Genomic DNA, 25,917 nt, shown 5'->3' with positions numbered 1-25,917 from the left:
AGATTAATTGACTGTTGTTTTATAAAATTGTAAAAGCACATGCTTTCAAGAGAAGTGGTCAAGTCCAATCTTTGGTAGTTTCAATATAAGAGATAAGATGTCGCATTGGAGGGTCTAATTCAACAGGCATTAGGAGGAGAAAACGCCTCAAATATATGAAAACACAAATGATCTGAACAAATCAATATAAGACTATAATTTCTAACATCTTAATATTCCCTTTCATATGTTGCTTTAGCATACCTGATTCTACACGTAAACAAAGAATTTAAGGATAATAACAAAAGGATCTAAACTCTGATACCATGTTGGACGATCTAACTCAAAACCATAAGACATAAGATGGAAAGAACTCCTCAAATATATGACCATCTTTAATCTGATGATCCTTTTATTACAGAAATGGTATGGAAAATAAAACCAGTCACTCCAATGTCCCATTTGCATCAACTAAGTGGTGTTTATTAAATGTGGACCATCACTGTAAATAACCAATCCATCAATGATCGATCATGTACACTCCATATCCCACTTTTCTTAATACTTACTATACATAGAACAAAAATTCATAGGTGCTCGGCTTCTTTACAACTGATCACACCTCCTCCTCGAGCATTAAGCATGCTTTGCTTTAACCCCTTAGCTATTTAACAAGTGGTAAACACTCAAAGGTGAATAACCCAACTCTCACTTCCCCATCCCAAAAAAGTACTCCAAGGGTTGGTTTATGGCTTAGGCCATGTTTAGTGTTTTTTTTTGGTAAGAGCCATGTTTAGTTAGAAGGTAAAGTGAAGTAGAATTGAAAAAAAAAAAATTATATAATTAATTGAAAAACATATCAAATATGGAAGTTAAATTTTGCGCAAGGGATGGACACACCAGCGGTATGAAATGGAATCTCCATCGCCAATCCAATGGGACATGGGAGGAGGCATTGCATGGTTTATATACAAGGGTCCCACATGATTAGACAAGAAGAAGAGTGTGAGAACGATGGACATCGTTTTTCTTTAAATTATATATATAGATATATATTCTTATACCACTTTTTTACAAAGGTTTCCGACGATGTCTGAGTGAAAAATTGTGCCAATGAGAGGACAACAGACAAATTCATTGAATAGGGACCCACTTTTTGTCTGAGAAGAGAGTATGATATGAATTCCCCGGCTCATTATTTGAGAGGGTGTGAAAAAGAATCCTTAGTCCAGCGTCGTGAGTTTTTTTCCCATAACTTTTATTTACTTTATTTTTTACAATTAAAAATTTTATTTTTTACTTCACATTACTTCTTTTTTTTGTTGACATACCTCACATCACTTTTTTTTTTTTTTTTGGGTAAAAATACCTCACATCACTTCAATTCTACTAAATAGGGCTTTGGTCAAGCTCGGGGCATCAAGAAGACAAGAATGCACGAGTGGGAAAGGAAAGGTTAGGTAGATATCCATTGATGTACTTTGCTTCATTTAATGGGTTTCTGATTGCCATGCTTGAACTAACAACTTAAAATTAATTAAAATCAACTAAGATGATGGATTAATGAGGAGATCTCTCATCCTCTAAAATGAAACCACTAATTAATCTTTGGAACTACTGACTTAGGCCCCACTGACTTGCATTAGTTGCATAATCAATTATCAATTATCATACAAAGCTCAAATATGAACAAAACCCCCACCACAAATTCCAGAATAATGCAAAAACCATCCTTCATTACATCACATTCTTGGACCTTTATCATCCACAATATATTAAAAAAACAAAAAAAAAAAATATTCACGCTGCTAGTGTGAGGATGCTTTTTCATGCCTTCTCATATTCTAATCATGTGAGTCTCACATTGGCCATCTTTTTTTTTCTTTTTTTTTTTTTTTCTAATCATGTTAGCTCCTTCACTGTGGAAACCCTTTCTCATAATGTGATTACTGATTAGTGTGGTGTGAGAGATCCTTTTTAGATTGGCATGGATTCTCCAACATTGACTGGGTGGAGAAACCCTCTCACACTAAATAATCTAAAGATGGTCAATTTTTACATCCAATTGAAGAGGAAAGGAAAATTGAACAAATGGAATAATTGAAGAAGACAGCATTACACATATATATTATATAGAAAGGGAATCAAGATACATCTCTAGCTCTGAATCCTTGTTTGTATAGAACATCTACAGACCAGACCAGTAACCCAACAACCAAATCCCTCATTTTACTTTTTTTTATTATTATTATTTTTAACTTCTACCCCTAATATTAGGCCCTTAGGCCCTAATAGATGAAAGGGAGCTAGAACTTACAAAGAGTGTCACAGAGAGACAGAGAGAGTTAAAAAAAGAAACCCTCTTGTAGCTCTACACTCATTGAGAACCTAAACAAACACCACTGACAACACAAACAAACCATTCTTGCAGACTTGCAGTCTCAAGCTTCTCAGCCATGGGTGAAGGAGTTTCAGTATTGAAACATGTCTGCAGAAGCCATGATAGGTTGCTGATTTAGATAGAGTGAATTCCATGGATTCATGAAGCTATCAGCACCGATTAGAGTTTCCTCGGTTTCAAAACTGTTATTGCTCACATTTATGTACTGGATGATCTCATTAAGGGACTGCAATCTGTTGTTCAACTCCCCCATCTGAGCTCTCAAAACTGAATTCTCAGCTTCAATGGCCAAGTAGTGTTGAGTGGTGAAGTTCATACTTGAAAGGATCTGGTTATTCTCCTTCCTGAGCTGAGCCATTTGGGCCATCAGTTCATCCAAGTGCTTCTGTTTCCGCATCCTCGATCTTCTCGCCGATTCACGGTTTGATAGCATTCTCTTCTTTTTCCTTTGATCCATTACAAGTTGAAGGTCTTCTTCTGAACCAGAGTTTGGAAGCAGAGTCGACCCAGAAGAAGTTCCAGAAGAGGAAGCCATGGTGATGGTATATTTACAGCAGAAAATTATATAATAAACCAAGTAGAGGGATTGGATTAGACCTTAATGCAACAAAGACGCAGGACCCAAATTCTTAAAAAGGATGAAACCAAAATGCATAAGTTATACCTATTAAGATATAAAAATAGATATAGAAGTGCAAGGGTACTCTAGCAGTAATTAGATTGAGAGTAGAACCAGTTCATGGAAAAAAATAAAACCAGTAAAGGAACACAACAGAGAAGGATTGAACTAAGTGGGTCCTGCGTCTGAGTGTGGAATTTATCATAAACCCTGAAAAAAGAATTTCACTGAGAATTGGAGACATGAATCTGAAACATCAAGAACAATATGTTAAGCATTAAGATAGAAGAGAAAGAGAATTTGTTCTTGAGGGGAAGAAGTCAAACTAAGAATCAAAATCCCAACTTCAGCAGCATAAATTCAAACACCAAGGAGAGGCTAAAAAGCTTTCAGAAGCCAAAAAAACAGAAATCAAAACACGGCAAAGCAAACCCCGAGATCCAGAATTGGGTTTTCAGTCTTGGATCTGAAAAACCAAATCCAACAACCAAAACAATCCCTCCCACCCTCTGAAGGCAACAGAAGCAGGAGACTAGCAGAGCTTCAGAACTTCAGATCTATAAAAGAAAGAAACGCAGAAACCACTCTAAAAATTCAGAAATGGAAGAGAAAGAGAAGTGGAAGAGGTTTGTAATGGTGGGAAGCATGGGATTTATAGAATAAGAAAGCACGACATTAGAATTAAAATATTGAACGAAAAAAAAAGGGGAATCAAAATTGGAATCAATTAAAAAAGAAAAAATAAAGAAAGTAGAGAGCTTTCTTCATCTGTTATCGAATCTCGTTCTCACAGTAAAGTTTGTTGGGGACCCCTGAGGAGTAGAGTGATGAGGCATGTGGGGTGGAGATGAAATTTCCACAACCGTCCAATTCCAGCTGGTGAGCAACAAAACACAAAAATAAAAAAAAAAAAAATTAATTTAAAATTAAATCAAGAGAATTTTTTATTTAATTTTTAAAACTGTCAAGGACTCAGGAGATCCGAGATCCATGAGATCCTTGTGAGTTGTGACAGATTTTTTTGCTTTTTACCTCCCTTTCACCGCCTGTACTAGATTACAGTTAGTCCCCTCTGCCATGATGCAGAGTTGCAGACCCAGATAGCCACTTGTCCCTCATGGGTTCCCAACAACTTTTTTTTAGGGTAGTGGTGGTATTCTAACTGATATTCAGGGCTATTTTCGTCATTCGGTTTGTGCAGAATAGTCCGATCACCCCAGCGTGAGAACCGCATCCGAGAGGGAAAAATATCTTTGAGGGTACTTTAGTCTTTGACGATTTTCTAGAAGGACGTCACATGGTTTGGTCTATTTTGGTTTTATATTAGATCATACTGAAACCAAACCATTAAGGTCCGTTTATTTAGAGGGGACTTAGGTGGAGTGGGAAAATGCTGATGTGGCATTTTAAAATCCTATTTCAATCATGTTTGGTTGTCTTGTGATGGTGAACTTATAAAAACTAGAAACATCATTAAATGCTTTGTCTGTTGATGTGGTATTTCATTCGATATCCAGTTTTGATTGATCTGATATGGTTCGATTTTCTAATGGTTTTCATAAAACCTAAAATTGAAATCAAACTAATAAGGGTTTTGTTTTATTTTTCTGATCCGTTTCGATGAGTCCAATCGGGAATTGTTATCCTCTCCCGTTATTGCACGGTGCAGTAATGCATCGTGCGGCGGGTGCAGAGGTCATGTGCACCATGTGGGGCATGCTATGCCACATGGCCTCTGCAACGTCGCACGATGCAGTACTGCACCATGCAGTAACAAGAGAGGATAAAAATTAGTCCAATCGGTTCGAGTTGAAAGTTGACACCACTACACAACCTTAAATCTATAGGATCTATTGAATAACTTGGTGTCAAACTACATTCTTTATGCGACTAGAGGAAAACTTGACCCTTCTTAATAACTATTAGATGATTTTGTTTTGGGCACTAGAAAGACCAGACCCAGTTTTCCTCTAGTCACAGTGTGAAGAAGGAATTCCATCATTAGATGCATTAATTGCGACAAATGCTTAGGTGTTTCTATTACAGTGGATGTTTCTTTCATCGTGCGTGAAGAGAAATTTTTTATAAAAAAAATATATTATTTTTAATCCCCTCAGTTAAGCCTTTAATTCTTACCCTTAGTGGAATAAGAGAATCAATCCCATGACCTCCTCAGACCCTTACAGCCTACTTATAGTTGTCTTCTAGTAAATGGGGTAAAGATAATTACGCTAGCAGTTGTTTTCTAGATAGATGGGGTTAGCGACACCTAACGTGTGCATATTTTCAAGTTAAAGATCAATATGTGTCAAATCTCAAATCCTTGAATGGTTACTACACATTTTGATCATTTTCTTGCTAAATCCGAAACAAGAATTGACCTATATGACATATGTATCACCTTTTCATAAGTATATTCTAGTTTCATCATTGTCATTTTGATTGTATCAGAATCTGATCAATCGAATGGATGACCTCCGTTTTACACATTACGGAGCGGTCAATTCTAGGATTTTTAGGAATGGATCGTTGGGTTTTCAGATCCGAGGGGCCATTTCTAGGGTTTTTCAAGACTATTTTTGACAAATTTCAATCTGAATCGGATCATACTCGACAGAGATCATTCGACTCTGAATCCAAGATTAAAATCCTTGACTGTATCCAGTAATCACATTACGACTAGTTCATCAAAAAAAAAAATTTATTCTTGCTATATTGCATCATGTTTGTATTGATCTGTTCAAGACCTAATAAATGGACAAAAACACAAGAAGAACTGGAGAAATTAATCTAAGCACATCCAAATCCAGTCCAAAAATATCACTTTAGACATATTTCTCTAAAACCAACTTGGATTAATAAATGGTGGATCTACATCATATGCAAGATCCATGTGGTGGTTCACATTTCGATCATATTTGTAATTTCATCATTGTATGTAATACATACAAAAACCATGACGTTTTACTATTTAGATCGATCTAGCCCAAATTTAGTTTCTCATCAAGGAACTTAACTGGATTTTTAGAGGTGTTTGATTTGATGGTAAGGTCTATCTAGTTTAAATTGATCTAGGTTAGGGTTATTCTATTTATCTCCAATGTATGTCTTTTTAATAATAGTTTCTAACTTTCTATTCATCACCCCCACCCCAAAAATGAAATGTACAAATTAATATTTTATTTCCAATGGTACTATAGAAAAGCTATAGAATACAAAGACATTATGATTCATGTCTTGATGTTCCCTTTACATGCCTTTTTCATAGAATCAAGGCTACCCAAGTAACTTTAGAGTTCTAAAATGAAGCCTCGGTAATGAATGAAGGGTGGCCACTGTTCCAAGGAGATCGGAATCCGACAATCAATTCTGGTTGAATTGGATCAAAATTGGTTGGATTTGATTCTTGATTCTTGTTGATTCCTTCTACAAAAAATTCGGGTGGATTGTTTTAGGGTTTAAGCCGATTTTGGCAAATTTTGAAAGAATCGTAATTGGTGGAGGTTGATTAAATTACGGTACCTGCACTAGACATAGTAGTGTGTGAATGCATAGATGCAGAGATAAATATTTGACAGAGTTTTCCTTGAGCCACGATACAGGAGGCCATCGTTGTGTTTGGATGGGTGTCAAGAAACAATGAAGGAAGGTATTTCGGACCTTCAACTTATAAAATGGGGAAGAATAATGATGACCTTAGTTTTACACTTTTATGGGTGAAGAAAACCTTTCCCCTAAAGCTCCATTTAGTTGCAAGGGAAGTGGGAAAAGGAAATTAAAATGAATAAAAATATTTATATTTGTTATAAAATATATTTCACTTCCTAAAAAGATATATGCATTTCTCATGCAACAATAAAAATGTTTTTTTCTATAAAATATGTTTCACTTCTCAGAAAAATATTTGCATTTTTCTTAAACCAAACGGAGCCAAATGTTTTGTTTGCTATACAAGAGCCAAGAAAATCAATTTGTACTTGTTCGAGAATCACTTTTGATTTTTTGAGAAGAACAAAATTAAATGTTTTCGTTGTCGGCATTTTGGGCTCGTTGGGGGTGGGCTTTGGGCAGAACCTTTTGGGAGTCCCTATCGGACTGTAACTTTTTCTACTTCCTCCTCCGCAACTCTCCAATCACACAATGTGCGGTCCGAACAATCTGTCCGGGTGAGATCCAATCCCCTTATTAGCGGTACTGAGGAACTGGGCCGGACAGGGAATTAGAGGAGATAATTTTCCCTGTGCTGTCCTTAGAGTAGACCATCAAGGTAAGGTACACTGAATCAGAGAGGGAGAGAGAGAATGGTTTTAAGGATTGTGTATCGTTAGATAGGTATCGGATCAGATATTGGGATGGTATTGGTCGGTATCAAATCAGATATGGGGACGATAATTGTTGGTAACTTGGTTTCGAATGTATCACACAGTTTTACCCTCAAAGATTCCAATACCATAGAGTATTTTGACCATTATAACCCATGTCCGTATCATGCACTGATTCGGTATCAACCAAGTATCAATATCGGTGTCAGTCAATACCGATACAGATCACCGATGATATGGCCTATCCAAGGTCAATACCTAAAACCATGAGAGAGAATGATAGGCAAGCTGGCTGGGGAGACCAAGACAAAGCAATCACAGACTTCCTCCATGGCCCAACCTTGTGGTCCTGAGTCTCTCTTGACTCCTAATTGAGGCTCAGAGAGAGAAATAAGGAAAAAGTACCCTTCATGGGCCTGGGCCTCATTTCATGGGCCAACCCACGTGAATTGCTTCGATGCTGTACCACAAAAGGCATTCGTACTGGTTTCTTACAACTTAATTGGGATGATCGGATGGACGTTGCCAAATTTTTTTAGCAAAAAAATATTAAAATGGTTAATATTTTTAATTATTTTTTTTTCCAAGCATTCCCTTTATGTCCCATGGTCCATTGACTAATACCTCTAATACTTATTGATATTTTAAAAATAATATATGGAAGAAAGAACGCTACCTGGGCTTGTGCGGTGAGCTGCCCCTACGCCCAGACACAGAGGACGGTGGTCATTCCACACGACTCTGTGTCTGGTCTTAGGGGCAATGCACCGCATGCACTTAGATAGTAGCATTCTCTATTTACAACTTTCAAACATACTTTTTCATGTTGCAATATTTATTCCCCCCCCCCCCCCCAAAAAAAAAAATATTGTAGCACTAGATAGTAAATTATCTAGCCTGTAAATTACTTAAAGATTTAAACTCCGAATTGGGGGTTGATCCATCCCCGGAATTGGTTCCAAAATCTTAAAATCGGCCCCTTAGATAAAAAACCCAGTGATCCAGTTCCAAAAACCTTAAAATTGATCACTCTAAAATGGCTAGAATTAGGATCGATCATAATCAATTTCAATTTTGATTCAAAAATTTAAAACTATAAGCTAATCCAAACCATGTTCTCTCTATCTAAAATAACATCTTAATTTTACCCATGTGGCACAATGACAACGAGGCAGGTAGCATAAACAACTTTTTTGCCTTTTTCTTGCTTCTATTATTTTCTCTTACAATCATGATTTATGATTGACAATTAATGTCTGCATAGAGAATATTGGGCCTACCAATTTATTATACCAGTTGCTAATGCTATCTTTCATCGGGGTCTAGCCTATAAGTTTTAACACATGCCATTTTGGATTGTTGTATTTAATTTTTTTTATATTCTAAGACAAGAAGATAGTTATAAAATAAAAAATCAAATAGCATATTCCTTTTCTATTGAGATTTGGTTTGTCATTGTAGTAACCATGTTTTCTACTTTTTTTTCCCCTTTTTTTATTTCTATTTTATTTAAGGATTTGGTTTTCCAACAAGAATCCTAAGAGAAAAAAAAAAATTTAAAATAAACCTAGATTTGTCGAGTATTAGGTTAAAATATGCTGAAATTTTGTAAACAAATAGACCCCATGGTCCCTTACTCATATATTAAAATTCAATCTAAACATGGTTTTCTTTCCAAGCAGTAAAATTAAACATTGAAAAATTAGGAGAGATTGAAATATCGATAAACATGTATTGAGCTACACAGGTGGGAATGGTATTAGACAGGAAGATAAATAACTGAATGTGAGAAAATTTCTACATTATTTAATTGCCAAAATCTTCCCTCAAATTAAGAATTTAAATCACAGTATACAATTTGATCGTATCAGGCTGAATCGGATAATTTTACCCCTAAATTTGAAAAAAGAGTCTTTTGAACCTTTTTACCCTTAACAGATATAGATTATAGATATGTCCTCCAAATGAAAAATAAAGGGTGGGGAGGGGGGGGGGGGAATGGAATTGAAAAATAGAAACCATGAATGTACCTAACTAAGCATTATGTTTTTAGGGGATAAGAGATATAAATATCAATCAATGCAGATACAGAATATAGGGAACGGATATATTTATTGTAGAGTCTCCTCCATAAAGTAATGGGTGGGTGGCAATGTTACACACAGGCAGCTAACAAAAAAGCATCCTCAGGGGACATACATATATGGTTCAACACAAGACACACTGGAGAGACACATTTCCTCATGGCCCTGGTTATTGGCCTATGGCCTCATTGAATTTAGTCACCCATATATATATATATATATTCCAAAAACAGATATTGCTCTTCAGAATTAATTTTGTGTCGTTTGGTGAATGGTCCCTTTAAAAAGAAGAGAGAGAGAGAGAGAGAGAGAGAGAGAGAGTTCACCTAACCCAAATATGAAATATCATTTCTAAGGAAAGCTTTCGATAGTGGAGCTGAATAGGGGGATAGGGGATGGGGATAGGCCCCAAGGTGGTTTGAACTCATGACCTCTTATTTGAGGAGTTGATCTTTTATCTCTTCTATTCTCAATATATGGGTTCAATGAGGATAATAATTTTTTTTTAGAACATATTCTAGAGCTAAAAAATAGAGAAGAATTAGGTTTAATAATGTGTTCTAGACCCAAGATTTGTTCCAAGAATACATACCAAACAGTGCCTCTATGTTTCTTGGCCCATTAATTTAGCTAACCTAATTTTCTTGAGTAATGGTTGGTTTTTGCATGTTTTTTTTATTTTTTATTTTTATTTTTTAAAGACTTTACCTTGACCGCGTGATAAAAGTTTACCATCTCATTCTAGGGTTCACAAACCCCTATAGGATTTTAATATAAATCCCAAAATAACCTCATGATACCATCTTGCATATCCATTTTTCGGCCCTAATAGATTCCCATTCACCATGACTGAAGAAAAACTTGGTCTATAAGTACTGGATTTTGCATCCAGGTGAAGTAAGACATATGACTTGAGAAGAGAGAAGAGAATGTACCGGGAAAGAAAGGAAGATTCCACCACCTATGGACCATAGTAGGTCTCCATCACATCATCTTAGAAAGTAAAATGCCTACGCCACCCTGAGTTATGTTGTATAAAACTTTTAGCAATTGGGTTTCCTCCCTTGTGACCTAGAAACTAACTGTGGTCCCTCAAATGTTCAAGGATTAAAGTTACAAAAGCCAGACCCAAAACTAGAAAATGGATTCTTTAGAGTTTTCAGAGTTTGTGTGTCTGTGTGTGAGAGCAATTCAGATTCTCTATGGTGCGTTGCCAGTAGCGGTTTGAGCGGGCGCAGACACATGGGTACATGCATTAACCACATTATCCCTGCATTTGTGTCTGTGCCATTAAGGCCACTACGGGCAACATGCAGTAGAAAATTTGGATCCGTATGAGAGAGAGAGAGAGAGAGAGAGAGAATTTTTGGGATAATCCCTTTCCCTTTTGGGTTGCAGCCATAGCTACATAGTTGCAACCCGGGCTGTAATCAATTTTTGTCCATTCCTGCAACAAAACAATACCAGAAGGACCTGAAACCTTGTTGACACGTGGCTAAAATCTTGTGGTGGACAAAAAAAAAGATTAATGTTTCTCCCAGCTCTCCTTATTTGGTGTTTCCTACATGCATCTTCCAAAGTTAGCACTACGGACGTTAGCTGTCACCTAGGTAACTGTGTAATTTGATCATATGGGTTTCACTAAGGGGACCCCACTAATATTCGTTTTGTGATTCTAAAGTTTTGTTGTTTCTCCACTACTACTCTTTCTACTTTCTTTCTTTGGTTTCTATTTTGGTTCTCTCTTTTCCATTTACATTTAGAAATTTTCATATCCCATGAGATTCTGATGGAGTGGTTAATTTCTTCTTCTGTTTCTAATTACTTTTTTCTTTTCTCAAAACATTTAGTCTAACTAAAACCTTTTGATGTCTTGCACCATACCCTCTCTTTATCTTTATCTCTTACATCTTTGAAGTAGTAGGCCTCATACACACACTACAGTTCTTTTAGGCACCTCCTATGTGAGAGAGAGAGAGAGAGAGAGAGAGAGATGGTCGGTCTGTGGGGCAGAAAAAGTGAGTATCAGATTTAGCAAAGGAGCCATTAGGAAGTGAGAGGTTGTGTAGTGTAGTATTAGCTAGCTAGGACTCCCTAGAGGAGAGGAGAAGATAAGTTTCACAAGCTTTCAAACATGGGGTGGGGAGTGTTTCTTTAGCTGGCAAAAAAGTTGCAAATAGGGGTAGCTCACAAAAGTAACAACAACAACTTGATCATCTATATCTTGCTCTTTTATGTTGTTTCCCTTTTTCCAGTTATCCCAATCACCCAGGTACCAAAATTGAAATGGAGTACTTGCTCAGTTGCTCACTTTGTTGGGCCTTACCAGGCAAATTAATAGTGTGATTTATATATATTTAGAGTTAAAGAAGCCTAACTCAAACCCACCCAAACTGGTTCACAATTAATGGGATTAAGAACACACTCCATGCTAACTTTAACAATATTTTACTTCAATTCATTTGAGCCTTGACTAGTCAAAATTTTTATTTTTTTAGTGATTCTTTAATTTCCTTATATTTGGGGTGGTGTTTTGTCTGAAGTGATTTTTTTTTTTTTTTTTTGGTTAATTCCCATCACAAGAGGATGAGTATTTGTTGGAGGGTCGAATCCAAAATCTTAATCAAGCATATGAAGGCATCAAAGGCTGAACTAAATCGATGTACATAAAACTATATCTTTATAATTCTCAACATCTTATCAATATTAATTTTAAGAATCCAAAAATGATGTTTACTAAAAGAATAACTCCAGAAATCTCTCTTCCATAAAAAATAAATAAATAAAACTCTAAAAATCTCTCTCTCTCTCTCTTTTTCTCTCTTAAGGAGAGTTGTTGCAAAGAACATGAAGGTTCTTCACCACGTAATGAATTAGAACTCCTTTTAAGGCTTCCTTTATGATTGAAGAGAAGGGAAGAAGATTTTTGCAACTTTAGTAAGCATCACTCTCCACACACCTTCTTGCACTTTCTACCGAATGATTTTAAAGCTTTGGCGATCGAGTGGGTGTTTCTCAGTGGCCACTGCCTTGCCTTGCGTGGCTGCATGCATCTGCCACTTTAGCTAATGATTCCCATCAACTTTTCTTCTCCTTTACGGCTTTAATCCCCTTCTCCACTTTCCTCTATGATGTAATTGAGACCCATTTATATATATATATATATATATATCTCAAAATACAAAAGCAATCTATGTTTCCTCCACGACGAAGAAGAGAAGAAGGAAAAACAAAGAAGAAAAAGAGCCCATGCATGTATTCTCAAATCCCAACACTCATGCAGTGAAAATCACGATTTGGGAAACGTACTCCCCTGTGATCATGGCATAATGCTAGCTAGATTTTCGGAGTCGAGAGAGGGTTCTTTGAACAAGTGGCATATATAGAGAGGAGCACACCAATGATATGTCAATTAATTAATAAAACGATTTTATACATAGAAGGGCAACGAGGTCATTTCATGAGTGAGAGAAGCATATCCTCCCCTAGTGACTCAGAGACTAACTATCTTTTCCCCAAAGCCCAAAGGGCGAGAATCCACGATAGTTTCCCAAGCCACCAGTGTGGTTAGAGAAATCTTTCATGCCACACCAATCACAATGCGTGGGATGGTACCCTTATTAAATGACTATAATGGTCAAAGAGGAGAATGAAAATGAATAAATAATCCTAAGTCCTGTGAGAGAGGGTGTTTAAATTTAAGCAGAGAGTGTGGGAATCTTTTTCTCTTACTTAAAAGTCAAGTTGATGAGCTTTCTAACTTCTAATAGCATCAATTAATCCTGTTTATAATTGTATGTAGCATGAGAATCACATTCCAATTAAGTTAATTTGTTAATGCAACAACCATATAAGTGGGGGGACAAATTGAAAAGGCAATAAGAAAATAAAATCCAAATATTAATCAAACCTCAAATATATATACATTCCCCCTTTGAGACTTCAATGAATGCATAAATCCAATAAATCAACAGTCAAGAATTCACAGCAAACCTTCCTGACTTTACAAACCCTATTTAAAAGCTAGAATGGCAGTTCAATTTGTTCTCCACTTCTGAAAAGCTGTAGAGGCTGCCATAAGACTCCTTTAGACCTTGGTTTTGACTACTTTAACCCCTCAACCTTGGCGTCATATGCATGTATATATATATATATATCTACTCAGCCACTCTTTTAATTTGGGGTTAAAATGGGGTGGGTCCTAACTTGGTACCTTTCCGTATGAGCTTTTGAATGTTGATTAATGTGGAGGTGGATAAGAAGGCAAGAATTCAGATTCTCTCCGATGACATTTAATCATCAGAGTCGATCTTCCACCTTCCATGGAGTGTGATCAATGCCGGGGGGTTCTTCGAAGGCAGCTGTTGGTCATACAGTTTGTTGAAATTTTCGAAGGAAGGAATAGAGGTGATTTACTTACCAGTACTTATCCGTGAACTGTTTTCTATTGTTATTATTAAGATCAAAAGAAGTTATGGTGGTGGTTGGTGTTATGAAGGGTCAGAGTATGGCCGTGGCGAATTCGTTCAGCTAATTATGCCCTGTGAGTTGTGACTGTGTTTGGTTGGACCTTTGTGTTTACTACTGACTACTTTGGCTGACTTGATTTAGCTACCTAGCTCATTCACTCCTTCTGAAACTCTACAACTGGCACTGGACCACTGGGTTAGGTGGGATTTATCCCCATCCTTTATTCTAAAAGAGCAACCACCGAGCATGGTTTTAGTATACGGGTATCGGTAACCCGCAAAATCAATACGATATCGATATGGTATCAGCATAGGTCGGCTGTATTAGACAAAATTACCCTTGAATATTCTTAAAAATTGAGTTTTCTAACCATTTTACCACTTTGTCCGTATTGTGCTACCGACGGTATCAATATGGTATTAGTATTGGTGACTAACAAAACCAATACGTGTCACCTATCACGGGCAATACGATACCGATACTTAGAACCATAACCCAGAGTCACTAGACTTCCACTGTTAAAATTTTTTGCTATGGAAATGGTGATATTTTGGCCAAAATTAAGAAGGCTCATTTTCATTTTAATTATGGTGGTCTCAACCCACATTGATATCGATACAAATCAGATTGTTTTGCTCCTCGAAATACCGATACAGGGCTTTTGGACCATTTTGCCCTCCTTTGTTTCGATACCTCCGGTATAGTATCGATCAAGTATTGGTATTGACTACGGCTGATCCGATCCTCAATACCTTAAACCATGGTCCAAGGTTCTAGTTCTAACTTTAGATCATCTACAAAAATGGGATCTACCCTCCAGGTGACCAACAAAGTACTAGGGATCCATGTATGGAGCCATTAAAGGGAAAATCCAATCCTGGAAAATGAGAGATGACCCTAGCGAGCTTATCCTGGACCGAGACAGGGCCTAATAGGCCGACTCATCTTAGGCCCAAAACAAGACTTGATGTCCGGCCCAACTATGGGCTGGGTTTTAGGGTCAATTTTTGTCCATCCGTTTAAGACCTTTCATGGGATGATCTCAGGCTCAGCCCATCTCAGAACAAAATTGAATAGAATTGAATGTCAAAATCAGTAGCATAATCATATCACCCCAAAATCTAATCATCTATAAATGGGCCCACTGGTACAATATAGGAACTTTAATGGGCTGGCCCATCCCAACCCAGCCCATGAAACTCGAGTGTACTGGGCTCGTCAAGAGATTGCTATGCCCGATCCTAGGTCCTGAACCCAACCTGCTTACATCTCTGGTTTCAAGCTTCAAATTTCAATGGCCAACCCAGTTGCTAAAAAAACGTTGCGTCAATTCCACAACAGATCTGCATGCTGTCCATACCATTCGAACTTAAATTTACATAGCTACTTCCACTCTCCATAAGAATCTAAGGCTGTATTTGGTATGCATTCTCAGAATAGACTCTGAGTCTAGAACGCAATCTGAAACCATAGTTCTGAAACTCGTCTCGACTCGGCGAGTTCCTCAGTTCTCGAAAATCTCAAGACGAGATGCCATACGCATTATAAAACTACACTTTCTCGGCGAGATCTTGGTATCGTCTCGGTACAGCCAAATGATTCACTTTTTGAATTTATTTTCCAGTTTTTTTTAGTGTTAAAAATTCAATATCCGAGATCTCGGTATCGGGTTAGAACCCACTTTTTTTACCCATTTTAATGCCCATTTGACCTATGTGCCCCTTTTATTAAAAGAGGCTTAGAGACAGAACTCGGAAATCTTGCTAGTTCTTTCCATAGCTCTCTAAACAAAGGGGAAAACAGCTCTCTCCCTCAATTTTCTTCCTCTTTCTTTCAAATCTTGGGTGGATAGCATTGTTTGAAGTGAGATTCAAATGCTAATTTGCTATGTTTTACTAAATTATATGTAGAGTAGGTTGTTTTAGTACGACTCATCGCCTACTAACCTATGGTCCAAAGTGAAACTCATATTTGGAGTTGTTTTTTAGAAAATCTAGGCATGCCATTGTGTTTAAATGGCCTAAAATAGGCTGGATACCAAGTTTTAGACCCAAAATATGTGTAAAACCCACCGAGTTGGGGGTCCGAGTCAAAAAAAAAAAAAAATGCAGCAACCCGCCGAGATCTCGGCTCGACTCGATTTCTGGCTTGGCCGAGATGCCACCGAGACCCGAGTTTTAGAACCTTGTCTGAAACTCAATTCTTTTTTTCTTTCACACACTTCAGAATACATTCTAGATTTCTAATGCATAGCAAACACAGCCAAATACCATAAGAGTTGCACATCTCCCCTGTGTAACCTGCTTCACTACCATCGTTAAAAGGGCATTGAATCATAGGCGAAATTATCCCAGATAAACCATATATTTGCCATGTGGCAGATCTTATGGGGTTCAAATTTTGTGGACAAGTAGACCAAAGATCCACAACCTACATGTCGTGTTTTAGACCAAACAAAGTACACCAAGTGGTAAAATTAACGCTTTGAAGACCTAAGAGAGGGAAAGAGTGGTATTAGCCATTAGTAGAGATCGCAAACAGAGCACCATCAGATTTGAAAAGAGTGGCACCTACTGACATTGAGCGAGGACTAGTGGCCACAGCTCCATCTGTAATGTTCTATCCATGCTTCCTGGTTTCTCATCGGTGATGAATTTGCCAATCCACAAGTCACCGGAGTTTCTTTATCGATGCATCCCAAAGTTAATCTCATTGGCTGCTACAGCACACCAACCCACTTTGATATGCTTGCCAAATTTCCCCAAGATCTCAACCCAGCCTGGCCACCCTATCCAAGTTTTGGGCCTGGTTTACAGATTAGTTTTTGAATTGTGAATTAAACAATTAGTAGAAGCAACGAGGGTTCAAAAGAAGCTGTAGTAATCCGGCCAAAAGCGAAACTATTCATGCATGTACGCATTCTCAGGTGTCTTAAGCAAAAACTGTAGTCATCCAGGACCAGAAGCACAAATAGTAAGTTAATCATTAAGCATGCACGAATATGCGAGCACATAGTGAGTGAGTGTGTGTTTGTGCCATTCCATATGAGATATGATAAACAGTTGATGATCCATAACTTTTTATCATTGTACTACAGATACATCAACCATGAATGTACAATGAGGTCAAAGTGTTCATACAACATACAACAGCACACTTATGTACAACCTAAAAGAGGCCAGCTACCAAGCAAATCAGCGCGAACCAACAAACAACTCTTAAAACAAAACTCTTAGTAATCTCATGCACTAATAGCACAAACCTCTAATGCATGCATCTTCAATTATAATTAAAAAAAAAAAAAAAAAGGAAGAAGAAATGAGCTACTACTTTTCATATAAATAACCTTTCTCCAAATGGACCAGCTTCCAAGACCTCTCCATAGAATGATGGTTTCCTATGCATTGGCTGAAACTGATTCAGGATGGTAGTGAAGCATTTCTTTCCACATCATCTCCCTGATCATCTCCTCACCCAAGTCTTCATCTATGTCGAGGTCTATTGGGACCTGAGCAGGCGGGTTGCATCTTGGGTCATACAGAGCCGACAAGAAAGGATGTTGGAGAGCTTCTGTGACACCAATTCTTTTGGATGGATCAAAGACAAGCATCCTCTGCAATAGGTCAATCGCCAAAGGATTTGCATTGGGATACAAATGGAATAAGGGGGTGCCAGGGGAATATGGGAGTGACTTGATGTACTTCCTAGCCTTTGGGTTGTCGATGAACTCAAGATCTGCCTCATTTTGGCTTCCAAGAACATTAATGATTAGTTTGAGCTGATTGAGGCACTCAGTACCAGGAAAGATGGGTTTACGGCCTAGAAGCTCAGCAAAAATACATCCAACCGACCAGACATCAATAGAGGTCCCATAGTTGTCGCAGCAGAGGAGAAGTTCAGGGGCTCTATACCAACGGGTGACAACATACTCAGTCATGAATTGGCCCTTGCCACTGCTGGTGCGTGCCAGTCCGAAGTCACAGATCTTAAGGTCACAGTTGGCATTCACAAGGAGATTTCCTGGCTTCAGGTCCCGGTGGAGAATGTTTGCTGAGTGGAGATACTTCAGTCCTCTAAGCAACTGCATTCCAGACATGCCAATAAGTTTCATTTTGCATGGACAGATAAAACCAGATGTAGAGTATATTTGCTCAAGAACTGTATGCATTATACGTTAACAAGATAGTACTGTTTTAATATAAAAAAGAAGACAAGAAAAGCCAAAGGTCAGAGTATAGAGGCACAGATCAATTTCTTGCATGTTATTACAACTTAGTAAGAACTCAGCCAAGTCAATTCGACTCAACTTTCAGTATTGTAACACACCAACAGAAAATCAGTTACAACTTGCTAAGTGTAATGAGTCAGCTCAATAGAACTGGGATGACTCAGCACTCGTTGCTTCACCATTTAAAATATTACAAATGCACAACTTTTCCTATATTTTTAAGTTGTGTTAATTAAATTTATGACTCACAAGTCAATTTAACAGACTGTCGCAATGAATTTTGTCTCCTAGGGCTTTAAAAATGCTGGACTTCAACGGAACTACATTACCAGGATGGTGGTGCAGGTTTCAGAATGTCTGACTTGGCAAATCCCCGCCCAGAAAAAAGAAAGAAAGAGGGATTTGGGGACTCGGGGATATATAACTAATAAGGGTCCAAATAAAATATATTCAGATTAACCGAAAAAACGTAAGATATTTATCAACTCCCATGACTGAAGAAGAATACTCCAATAGGGGTTCTTAATTGGGTTATGTACTTTGCGCACTGGACCTTAGGTCTGTAGGTCCTTGGTTTAAATAAAGGATTTCAGTTAGGACCCAGAGATTTGGGGGCCTTATAATCACTTAGGCAGTCCTACTTTGCCTCTATATCTTAAGTTACAGAGAAGGGAGAGTTGATGGAGCTTCTTCTCTGGATTTCCAACAAACAATTATTCAACTCAACCAATTTTAAAAAATAGAAAAACTAACCAACCCGCTAATCCCAGGGGTATGGGTTCGCTATTTTTCAACCCATCAATCTGATTAATAAAATGGCCTGGCCTGGTCTGGTTTCTGAACGGCGGAATTAGGGGATAAGCTCAGCAAAAGTAGGCAAAACCAAAGCCAGGCTTTTATTGAGCAATTTAATGGTCCAAACCAAACCAACACATCCTAAACCAACTCTTCCACGAAATTAGTTGAATCAATGAATATGGGTTCTTCCTCATTATCAGTGATCAGCCCCACACCACTCACTGCAACAGTGCAATCCATTCATAGAATCAAAGGTTCTTCACTGAATAGGCTGACCCAACATGAACCTTCTATTAGAATCTCACTGATAAATGATGCCTATGAAAATGTAATTAAAAAATGTAATTTTCTAAACATCTCCCCACCCCGCATGGAACTGGACATAAACCAAGGAAAATTTTTTGGTCCCCATTTTGCAGACACAAACAGCGCTTCTACCGAGGGAGGGCCTTGGTCCAATGGTTAGGTTGTTCCATTGTGACCAAGTTGTCACGGGTTCGAGACTGGAACAGCCTCTCTGTGAAAGCAGGGGTAAAGCTGCATACATCATGATCCTCCCCAGTGGTAGGAGCCTCGTGCACTGGGTAGCCCCTCTCCCCCCAACATCGCTTCTATGTTAAGAATTTTGGGATATTCATAACCACAATATAAGTATACAAACGGGGCTTCTACCAGATTTACATATTTCACCATCTGATGCTAAGAATTTTGGGATATTCATAACCGCAATAAAGTAAGTAACTACAAGCGAACTAATGATCAATAGAATGTAATCAATGTATTGCCTTCAAGCCTGCAAGGAAATAGCAGAAAACATTTCTGGAGCCACCCCCAATTAGTAGGCATAAAGCTTGTTGAGTTGAGTTGAATTAACTAGATATCACAATGCACCACCTGCTCTCACCACCTTTTGCTTGAGAATACATTGTATTAGAGGGTAAGAAAAAGAAGAATCAGGGGTACGAAATTCTGGAACTGTAAAAAACCAACAGAAACTACCTGGTGTAGAACACAAACCAGGAAATGTTACACAAACATGTCTTACGAAACTCAAGAGAAAACACTGAATAAATAGTTTATAATGCATCAATCCACGCCCAATATGCAGAAGACAAAATTCATCTTGTTGCAAGGAAGTAGAGTTCATAATTATTTTTCTGTGGTGAATAACTGCACAAACCCCGGCTCACCCTTCCCCCCCCCCCCCCCCAACCCCCAAATAAAAGAAAAGAAGCTAATAATGGGGCCACAAAATAATATGATGTACCTTAGATCAGATTTCCAGGAAGGACACTCTAAAGAATCCAAATGTTGTCTCACGAAAGAAAAAGCGCTTAAATAAAAGCATCCTTTATGACAAAAGAAACAGCATACCCCAGATAAAATGCTAATTATTCCACACAATAATGCAAATATCACAATTCCATGAAAAATACATACCTGAAAGAGGAAATATTGGCAGTGATCATTAGTAAGTGCTTGAGAAGATTTGATAATCTGATGGAGATCTGTATCCATGAGTTCATAAACCAGATAAACATCCTTGAAACTTCTCCTATGGATAGGCATCATAACATCCTTCAAAGCAATCACATTCTCATGTCTTAGATGCCGAAGTAGTTTCAGTTCCCGCAGAGTTCTCAGAGCATCAATACGATTCTCGAAGGCATTGTGGATTTTCTTAATTGCAACTTTCTCATTTGTTTCTCTGTCGATAGAAGAGCACACAATACCATAAGCTCCTCTACCGATGGGCTTAATAGGCACATATTTTGTGTCAATCTCGAACAAAGTTTGCCACATAGAGTAGTAATGTTTCCCCCGAGATCCCATCCCATTAGGTGGCTCGACCAGAGTAGCCATTTTCCTGCAAATAGCCACAATCCATACAAGATCATTCGAAAAGATGAAGAACCAATACGGCAACAGTAACGAATAGTTTGGACATTCATAGATCGTTCTTTATAAAGGAAAAGAATACTACTGAGAATGCATAATGGATCAGAATCACCATCCTAAATGATTTATCATCTAGGATTCTGCAACTAAGGTAATATGGGAGTTAAACTCGTGCCATGAAAGATCCGAGTAAAGCTTCCATCTTATGAGTTACCGAAAAGCAGAACAAAAAAAAAAATTAAAGGGCAATACAGAAGTGATTATTCTCTTGAAAGTTACCGAAATCAACAGTGTTTGTCTTAAAAAGTTTTGAACCACTAGGAAATTAATGAAATTGGGGAAAAAAGAAATCTTCTCCCTAAAAAAGTGGGCGGGCGACGTCAACACAAAAAGCATGAAAACAGGGTAAACGAAAGCAACTGAAAAGAAACACCACATCAAGCAAAACTGGAAAAGAGAGATGAGCGGATTAATAACTAAGTAAATTCTTACTTGTAGAGAGAAAGTGAAGCTATAGATATCTGTCAGGAAATCTTCGAATTCTTCTACTTATGCAGTTTTTTCCGAGAATTCACTGCGATCCACGTCAATGTCTGACGACCTACATCTTCTGAACTCTCCCTGGGTCCAAGCTCTAAGCTTTCTACCTTAATTGTAGTGATAGAATCGAAAAAATTATACTCGATCGATTTGCCTCAGAATTCAAGAAAGGAAAAGAAAAGGTCAATGGGTTAAGAGTAAAAACTATACCCAACGAACTCCCAGGGTGGAAGAACCTCTTCTTCCCTCAAATTCGAACTCCACTCTCTTCTCACGAAGTCTCACCTTTTTTTTTTTAATAATAGATACGCTTTGGGGTTACTGATCCCAAGGATATGAACTACTCTTTCATGACCAGAAAGCAGCAAGGTTATTCAGATCTAGAAACCTAACGTTATCTCTTCACTTCAGTCATGGCGATCACAGTCGGAGAGAGAAATAAAGAGATAAAACGAGGGGTGGAGTTTGGGAATCTGGATCATTCCGGTTTTCGCTCCGCTAACAACAGCTAATCATCACTAAAGAGGAAGACTTTGCCTGTTTTTATTCAGATCGGCTTCCCTTCTGCCTTTCCTTCCAAACTTAAGTTTTTTTTTTGATTTCTTCAAAAACAGGGGTGGCTAACGACCGGTTTGTTTCAGTTCCGGCCATGGCGAACCGGCCCTGTGGTTGATGGACCAGATTGAACCCGATCCAATACTGTAAGAGCAGGTTTATTTTCTTTGCTTCTGGCCCAGCTTGATTCTGTTTTACTTTTCTTATCGGTTTAATATTGGCCTCGGTTTATTATGTATATATATACCAGTTTGATACTGATTTACTTCCACAGGTGCGTCAGTCATTACGCATCCCTGTGTCTAGGTGCTAAGATAGCGTGTGTTATACGTGATCAGGTGGCGTTCTCTTTCCCATATACTTGTAATAAAAACAGTTTTTTGGGGGTTTATTGGTTTTGTTTCGATTTGGATCCATTCTTTTAGTTTCGATTTTATTTCCAATCTCTTCGGTGGAATCTGGTTTTCAGTCAGTGTTATAATAATCCAAATTGAAGCCAGCCCAACAAGAAATCGATTGGATTTGGGTTTGTTTGTCAGATTTGATCGGTTTGACTTTGCTCATTCGATTCGACCTATTCCCTTTAGGGTTTTGACAACACTACCAAATTTCTATCTCTCTTCTTCCCCCTTTTTTTTAATTAAGTTTTTTCTTGAAACAAATGTTGTCCACATCAACAAGCATCGAGGTATATCTAGATTAACATCTAAACTTTTGTCAATTAGAGGATTATATGTCAAATTCAATCTTATAGAAATAGAAATAATGATGCGAACTGATTATATGTTAAATTTCAAATTCATTTTTAAATATGAGAGAGGGTTCTTCACGATGCCAGGATGAGGAATTGATATCATCGACATGGATCCCACATGGGTTAAAAGAGTGAACCCCACATTTTATTATGCGAGAGGACGTGTGTTGAAATCTGCACTCTGATGTCATGGGCTTCTTCTCTTTTAAATATGAGAAAAAGAACATTGTCATGTTGCATAGCATTCACCATCGCATCCTTGTGTCTATCTCTTTCTTTCCCTTTGTGAAATTACATATCTACTACCCATTATTGTGAAAGTATATGAAGATACTAACATGCGCTACACAACCAGACAGGGACTCAATCCCTTTTAAATGTATACACTATGATAATGGTATATCCTTTCTCTTATGTTACGTATTCTGCTTTTGCGTGTTGAGACTTGACAAGTGAGTATGGTATAACTTACGATGCTAGTGTAGAAATACCCTCTAACATTATTCCCGTTCTCTTTCTTTTCTATTTTTAATTAAGAAAGTGGCCAAAAACTTAATAAAATATTTAATAAATCAAGAGACACGTGTCTTTTCACAAGGCCCTTTATAGATTTTTATGTGAAGTTAGGCGCCAGGAGTAAATAAGCATAAGTCTTCAATTTGAGTGGAGAACAACAACTTGTATCAATTAAAAGTCAAAATTGATTTATTTCTCCAGAGATCAAATGGCAAACTCCAAGACGAAGAGTATTAATTTAAGGGAGAGGGTTTATCAAAAAAAAATAATTAAGGGGGAGGGTTTTCTTTGCAAGCGGCATAGAGAGCGCACCTATAAATATTGAGGAAATGAAGAAAAAGAGTGCTAGTGTAGGGGTATCAAGGAGGAGGGCTGCATAATTTTCACTTATTTAGGTATTCAGGTCTTGCAGGCCACAGCATTGATATGTTTCTATTTGGTCAATGGATTATTAGTCCATAATCGGATGCTTTAGCGAGTTTGTATCCGTCCGACCGACAATGACTATCAGTAGCAGAGACAGAAGCCATTAGATAGATCATGTCTATTATGCATTCCACGAGGAATTCATCAAACGAGTGACTTTCACACTTCATTGGGGCCAAGGGAGCAGATGTAGGAGCTGAGCAAAGCAAAGCAGTAGAGGTGACTAATCTAGCTATAAATAATTCTTAAACATACTATTATCACACTATAATTGAATTGTTATTGATTGGTCACAGTATTCAGTCGGTCAAATGAGTGTCAGGCTATTACCTTGCACTGGAAACACCTGATTATTAATTGATGCTTAAACCCAATATATATATTTAGTTAATGATCGGATCGATCTCAAGCTTCAACAGATCAGACTACCATAATAGGATTGTAGGTGAACTTTTGACATCTCTATGCTAGTGTACCCTCCGCAATCAGTTTAGAGAACCTTTTCCCATAAGTTTAAATGTATTTTAAATTTTTTTTATTTTTTATTGTATGTTAGTTAAAATGGGAATGCTTAGGAGGACGGAAAGACGTGGAGGCAGAGTCGTCGTGGTGTGGTGGTGTCCATCAATGAACGACGAAATAAAAGCCATATATGGTTTACTTTGCTTTGGAGTGTGGAGTGAGGAGTGTGGACTAGTCATCACTAGCCACCTAGCTACCTAATCTCAATCCATCAATTTAACTGGCCTCCTGAATAGTGATTGCACGCCAATAAATGCGAGAGTAATTTTTAATTTTAACACGTGGCTACTCCCCACTATTATTTATCTATTCAATAGCCAAAATACCCTTTTAACCCCCATCAAAGAAACCCAATTGTATATATTGTGATAAAATTTTACTATTAAGAGCGGCCCATAAATGTATTCTTATTTATTTCATCTATTTAAAAAATGTGAGATCCAAATAAATGATATGTTTTCAGAAAATCAATTAGTGTGGTATGCAAATTCTTTTGCGAGATGGCAGCATGGGAAACCCTCTCCCTTAGTTTACTAAGAAAATTTAAAACAAAGAAACCCATCCAAATAAATACACACCACATGTTAGGGTTGATTTTAAATTGGCACTCGAATTTAAATTTGGGTTAGGTATGTACAGGTAAGTACAACTGTACAAGACTCTTTCAATAATCCTGAATCCTCAATTTCCATTATCTTAAAAAATTAAAATAAAAAAACCTAACTATGTTTCAGTTAAATAAAATTAAAGGTCTTGGGTTAAGCCATCTGGTTCTCACTTCCTCTTTCGACCCTCCCTCAAAAAATAGGATAGAGTAGGTCACTGGTCACTACTGAGTGCTGAGTAATGACTTTGTTATAAGACCCGTAAGGGGCAGGTCGGAATGAAGATATTTAAAGTGTGATTCGGAAAAACAAAGTTAATAGGTTGTAGATGCCAAATGTAGGGTTCACTTCAAAGGAGGTGGTAATAAGATCATATATTCACACATCCATCCTTTTGCTACTATTCACCCTGTAGTTTTTCTTCACCTTACTTGAAGTCTGAAGAGAGTTGATTTGATGTTACTATTGTGTAGGGACCATGCAATCAAATAGACATCTCTTGCCCTTGATGTTATTATTAGATTATGGGAAGAGTGAATGTCACCATTAATTCCCAACTCCTATTGTTGAAGGTTCAATTTTTGTCCCCAGTTTAATCAAAGGGTTAGATTCCATAGGTGGACAGATTCTCTATTCACAAACGGGTAAGAGAAACTTATTCTTTTACTTTTGTATCAATATTTTTAACATTTATGATGAAGAAATTTTAATCTCTTAATCTGCATTCCGATAGTTGGATGAGACATGGAATGGTGCCAATTGTTGTGTAACGAAATTTTGTCTTACATCGATTGTGCCTTGACAATGGAATATCCGTATAAATGGCAATCAACCTTCACATGATACTTTACAAAAAAAAAAAAAAAAAGACTTTCACATGATATGATGCGTTTTAAAACTGTGTGATGAATCTTAACCAAAGCAGATAGTATCGTGGCATATGAGGTCTGTCATGAACTGTGACACTTCATTGGTATCAGAGCATGAATAATGACATCCTGACCAATATCTAATTTCCTTTCAACTATGTTGGAGAAAAACTTTACGTTTACTGTTTACTATGTATTTCACTGCTTTATTCGTAGCCCAAACTCTAAGTCATACCTTGAAACACGAATCAACGAGGGACCTTGGAGGAGCAACATCAAGTTAATCACATGGTCACGATAGTTGTCAAGCCATAGGTGGTCCATTATTTG

The 25,917-nt window shown here is 37.5% G+C and overlaps 2 protein-coding genes across 3 annotated transcripts; both read right to left on the bottom strand.

The window, feature by feature from the left end:
- Positions 1-2,137: 2,137 nt before the first annotated feature.
- LOC122657914 (bZIP transcription factor 11-like) lies at positions 2,138-3,015 on the bottom strand. The gene has a single exon (XM_043852711.1). The coding sequence runs from the start codon at positions 2,913-2,915 to the stop codon at positions 2,451-2,453; it is 465 nt and encodes a 154-aa protein (XP_043708646.1). The 5' UTR covers positions 2,916-3,015; the 3' UTR covers positions 2,138-2,450.
- A 13,912-nt stretch (positions 3,016-16,927) lies between these two features.
- LOC122659688 (mitogen-activated protein kinase homolog NTF3) lies at positions 16,928-21,614 on the bottom strand. 2 transcript variants are annotated; one of them, XM_043854787.1, is made up of 3 exons: positions 21,293-21,614; positions 20,342-20,778; positions 16,928-17,956 (listed from the first exon to the last, which is right to left on the bottom strand). In XM_043854787.1, exons 2-3 carry the CDS (start codon positions 20,762-20,764, stop codon positions 17,273-17,275), a joined length of 1,107 nt encoding a protein of 368 aa, XP_043710722.1. In that variant the 5' UTR covers positions 20,765-20,778; positions 21,293-21,614; the 3' UTR covers positions 16,928-17,272. The 2 variants fall into 2 exon arrangements, with proteins under 2 accessions (XP_043710722.1, XP_043710721.1); XM_043854786.1 differs by having other exon boundaries at positions 20,342-20,768.
- Between the last annotated feature and the right edge of the window lie 4,303 nt (positions 21,615-25,917).

This window comes from Telopea speciosissima, chromosome 4 (assembly GCF_018873765.1).
Source record: "Telopea speciosissima isolate NSW1024214 ecotype Mountain lineage chromosome 4, Tspe_v1, whole genome shotgun sequence".
In the NCBI taxonomy this organism is placed as follows: domain Eukaryota; kingdom Viridiplantae; phylum Streptophyta; class Magnoliopsida; order Proteales; family Proteaceae; genus Telopea; species Telopea speciosissima.
The sequence above is the reverse complement of the archived record's forward strand: the minus strand, read 5'-3'. Positions and strand labels throughout refer to the sequence as shown.

Excerpts from the sequence above, each read along its gene's own strand:
- LOC122659688 (XM_043854787.1), bottom strand. The coding sequence starts at position 20,764 with ATGGCTACTCTGGTCGAGCCACCTAATGGGATGGGATCTCGGGGGAAA. Across the intron at positions 17,957-20,341 it reads GCCAATATTTCCTCTTTCAG|TTGCTTAGAGGACTGAAGTA; the intron begins GTATGTATTTTT and ends TCTGGAATGCAG.
- LOC122657914 (XM_043852711.1), bottom strand. The coding sequence starts at position 2,915 with ATGGCTTCCTCTTCTGGAACTTCTTCTGGGTCGACTCTGCTTCCAAAC.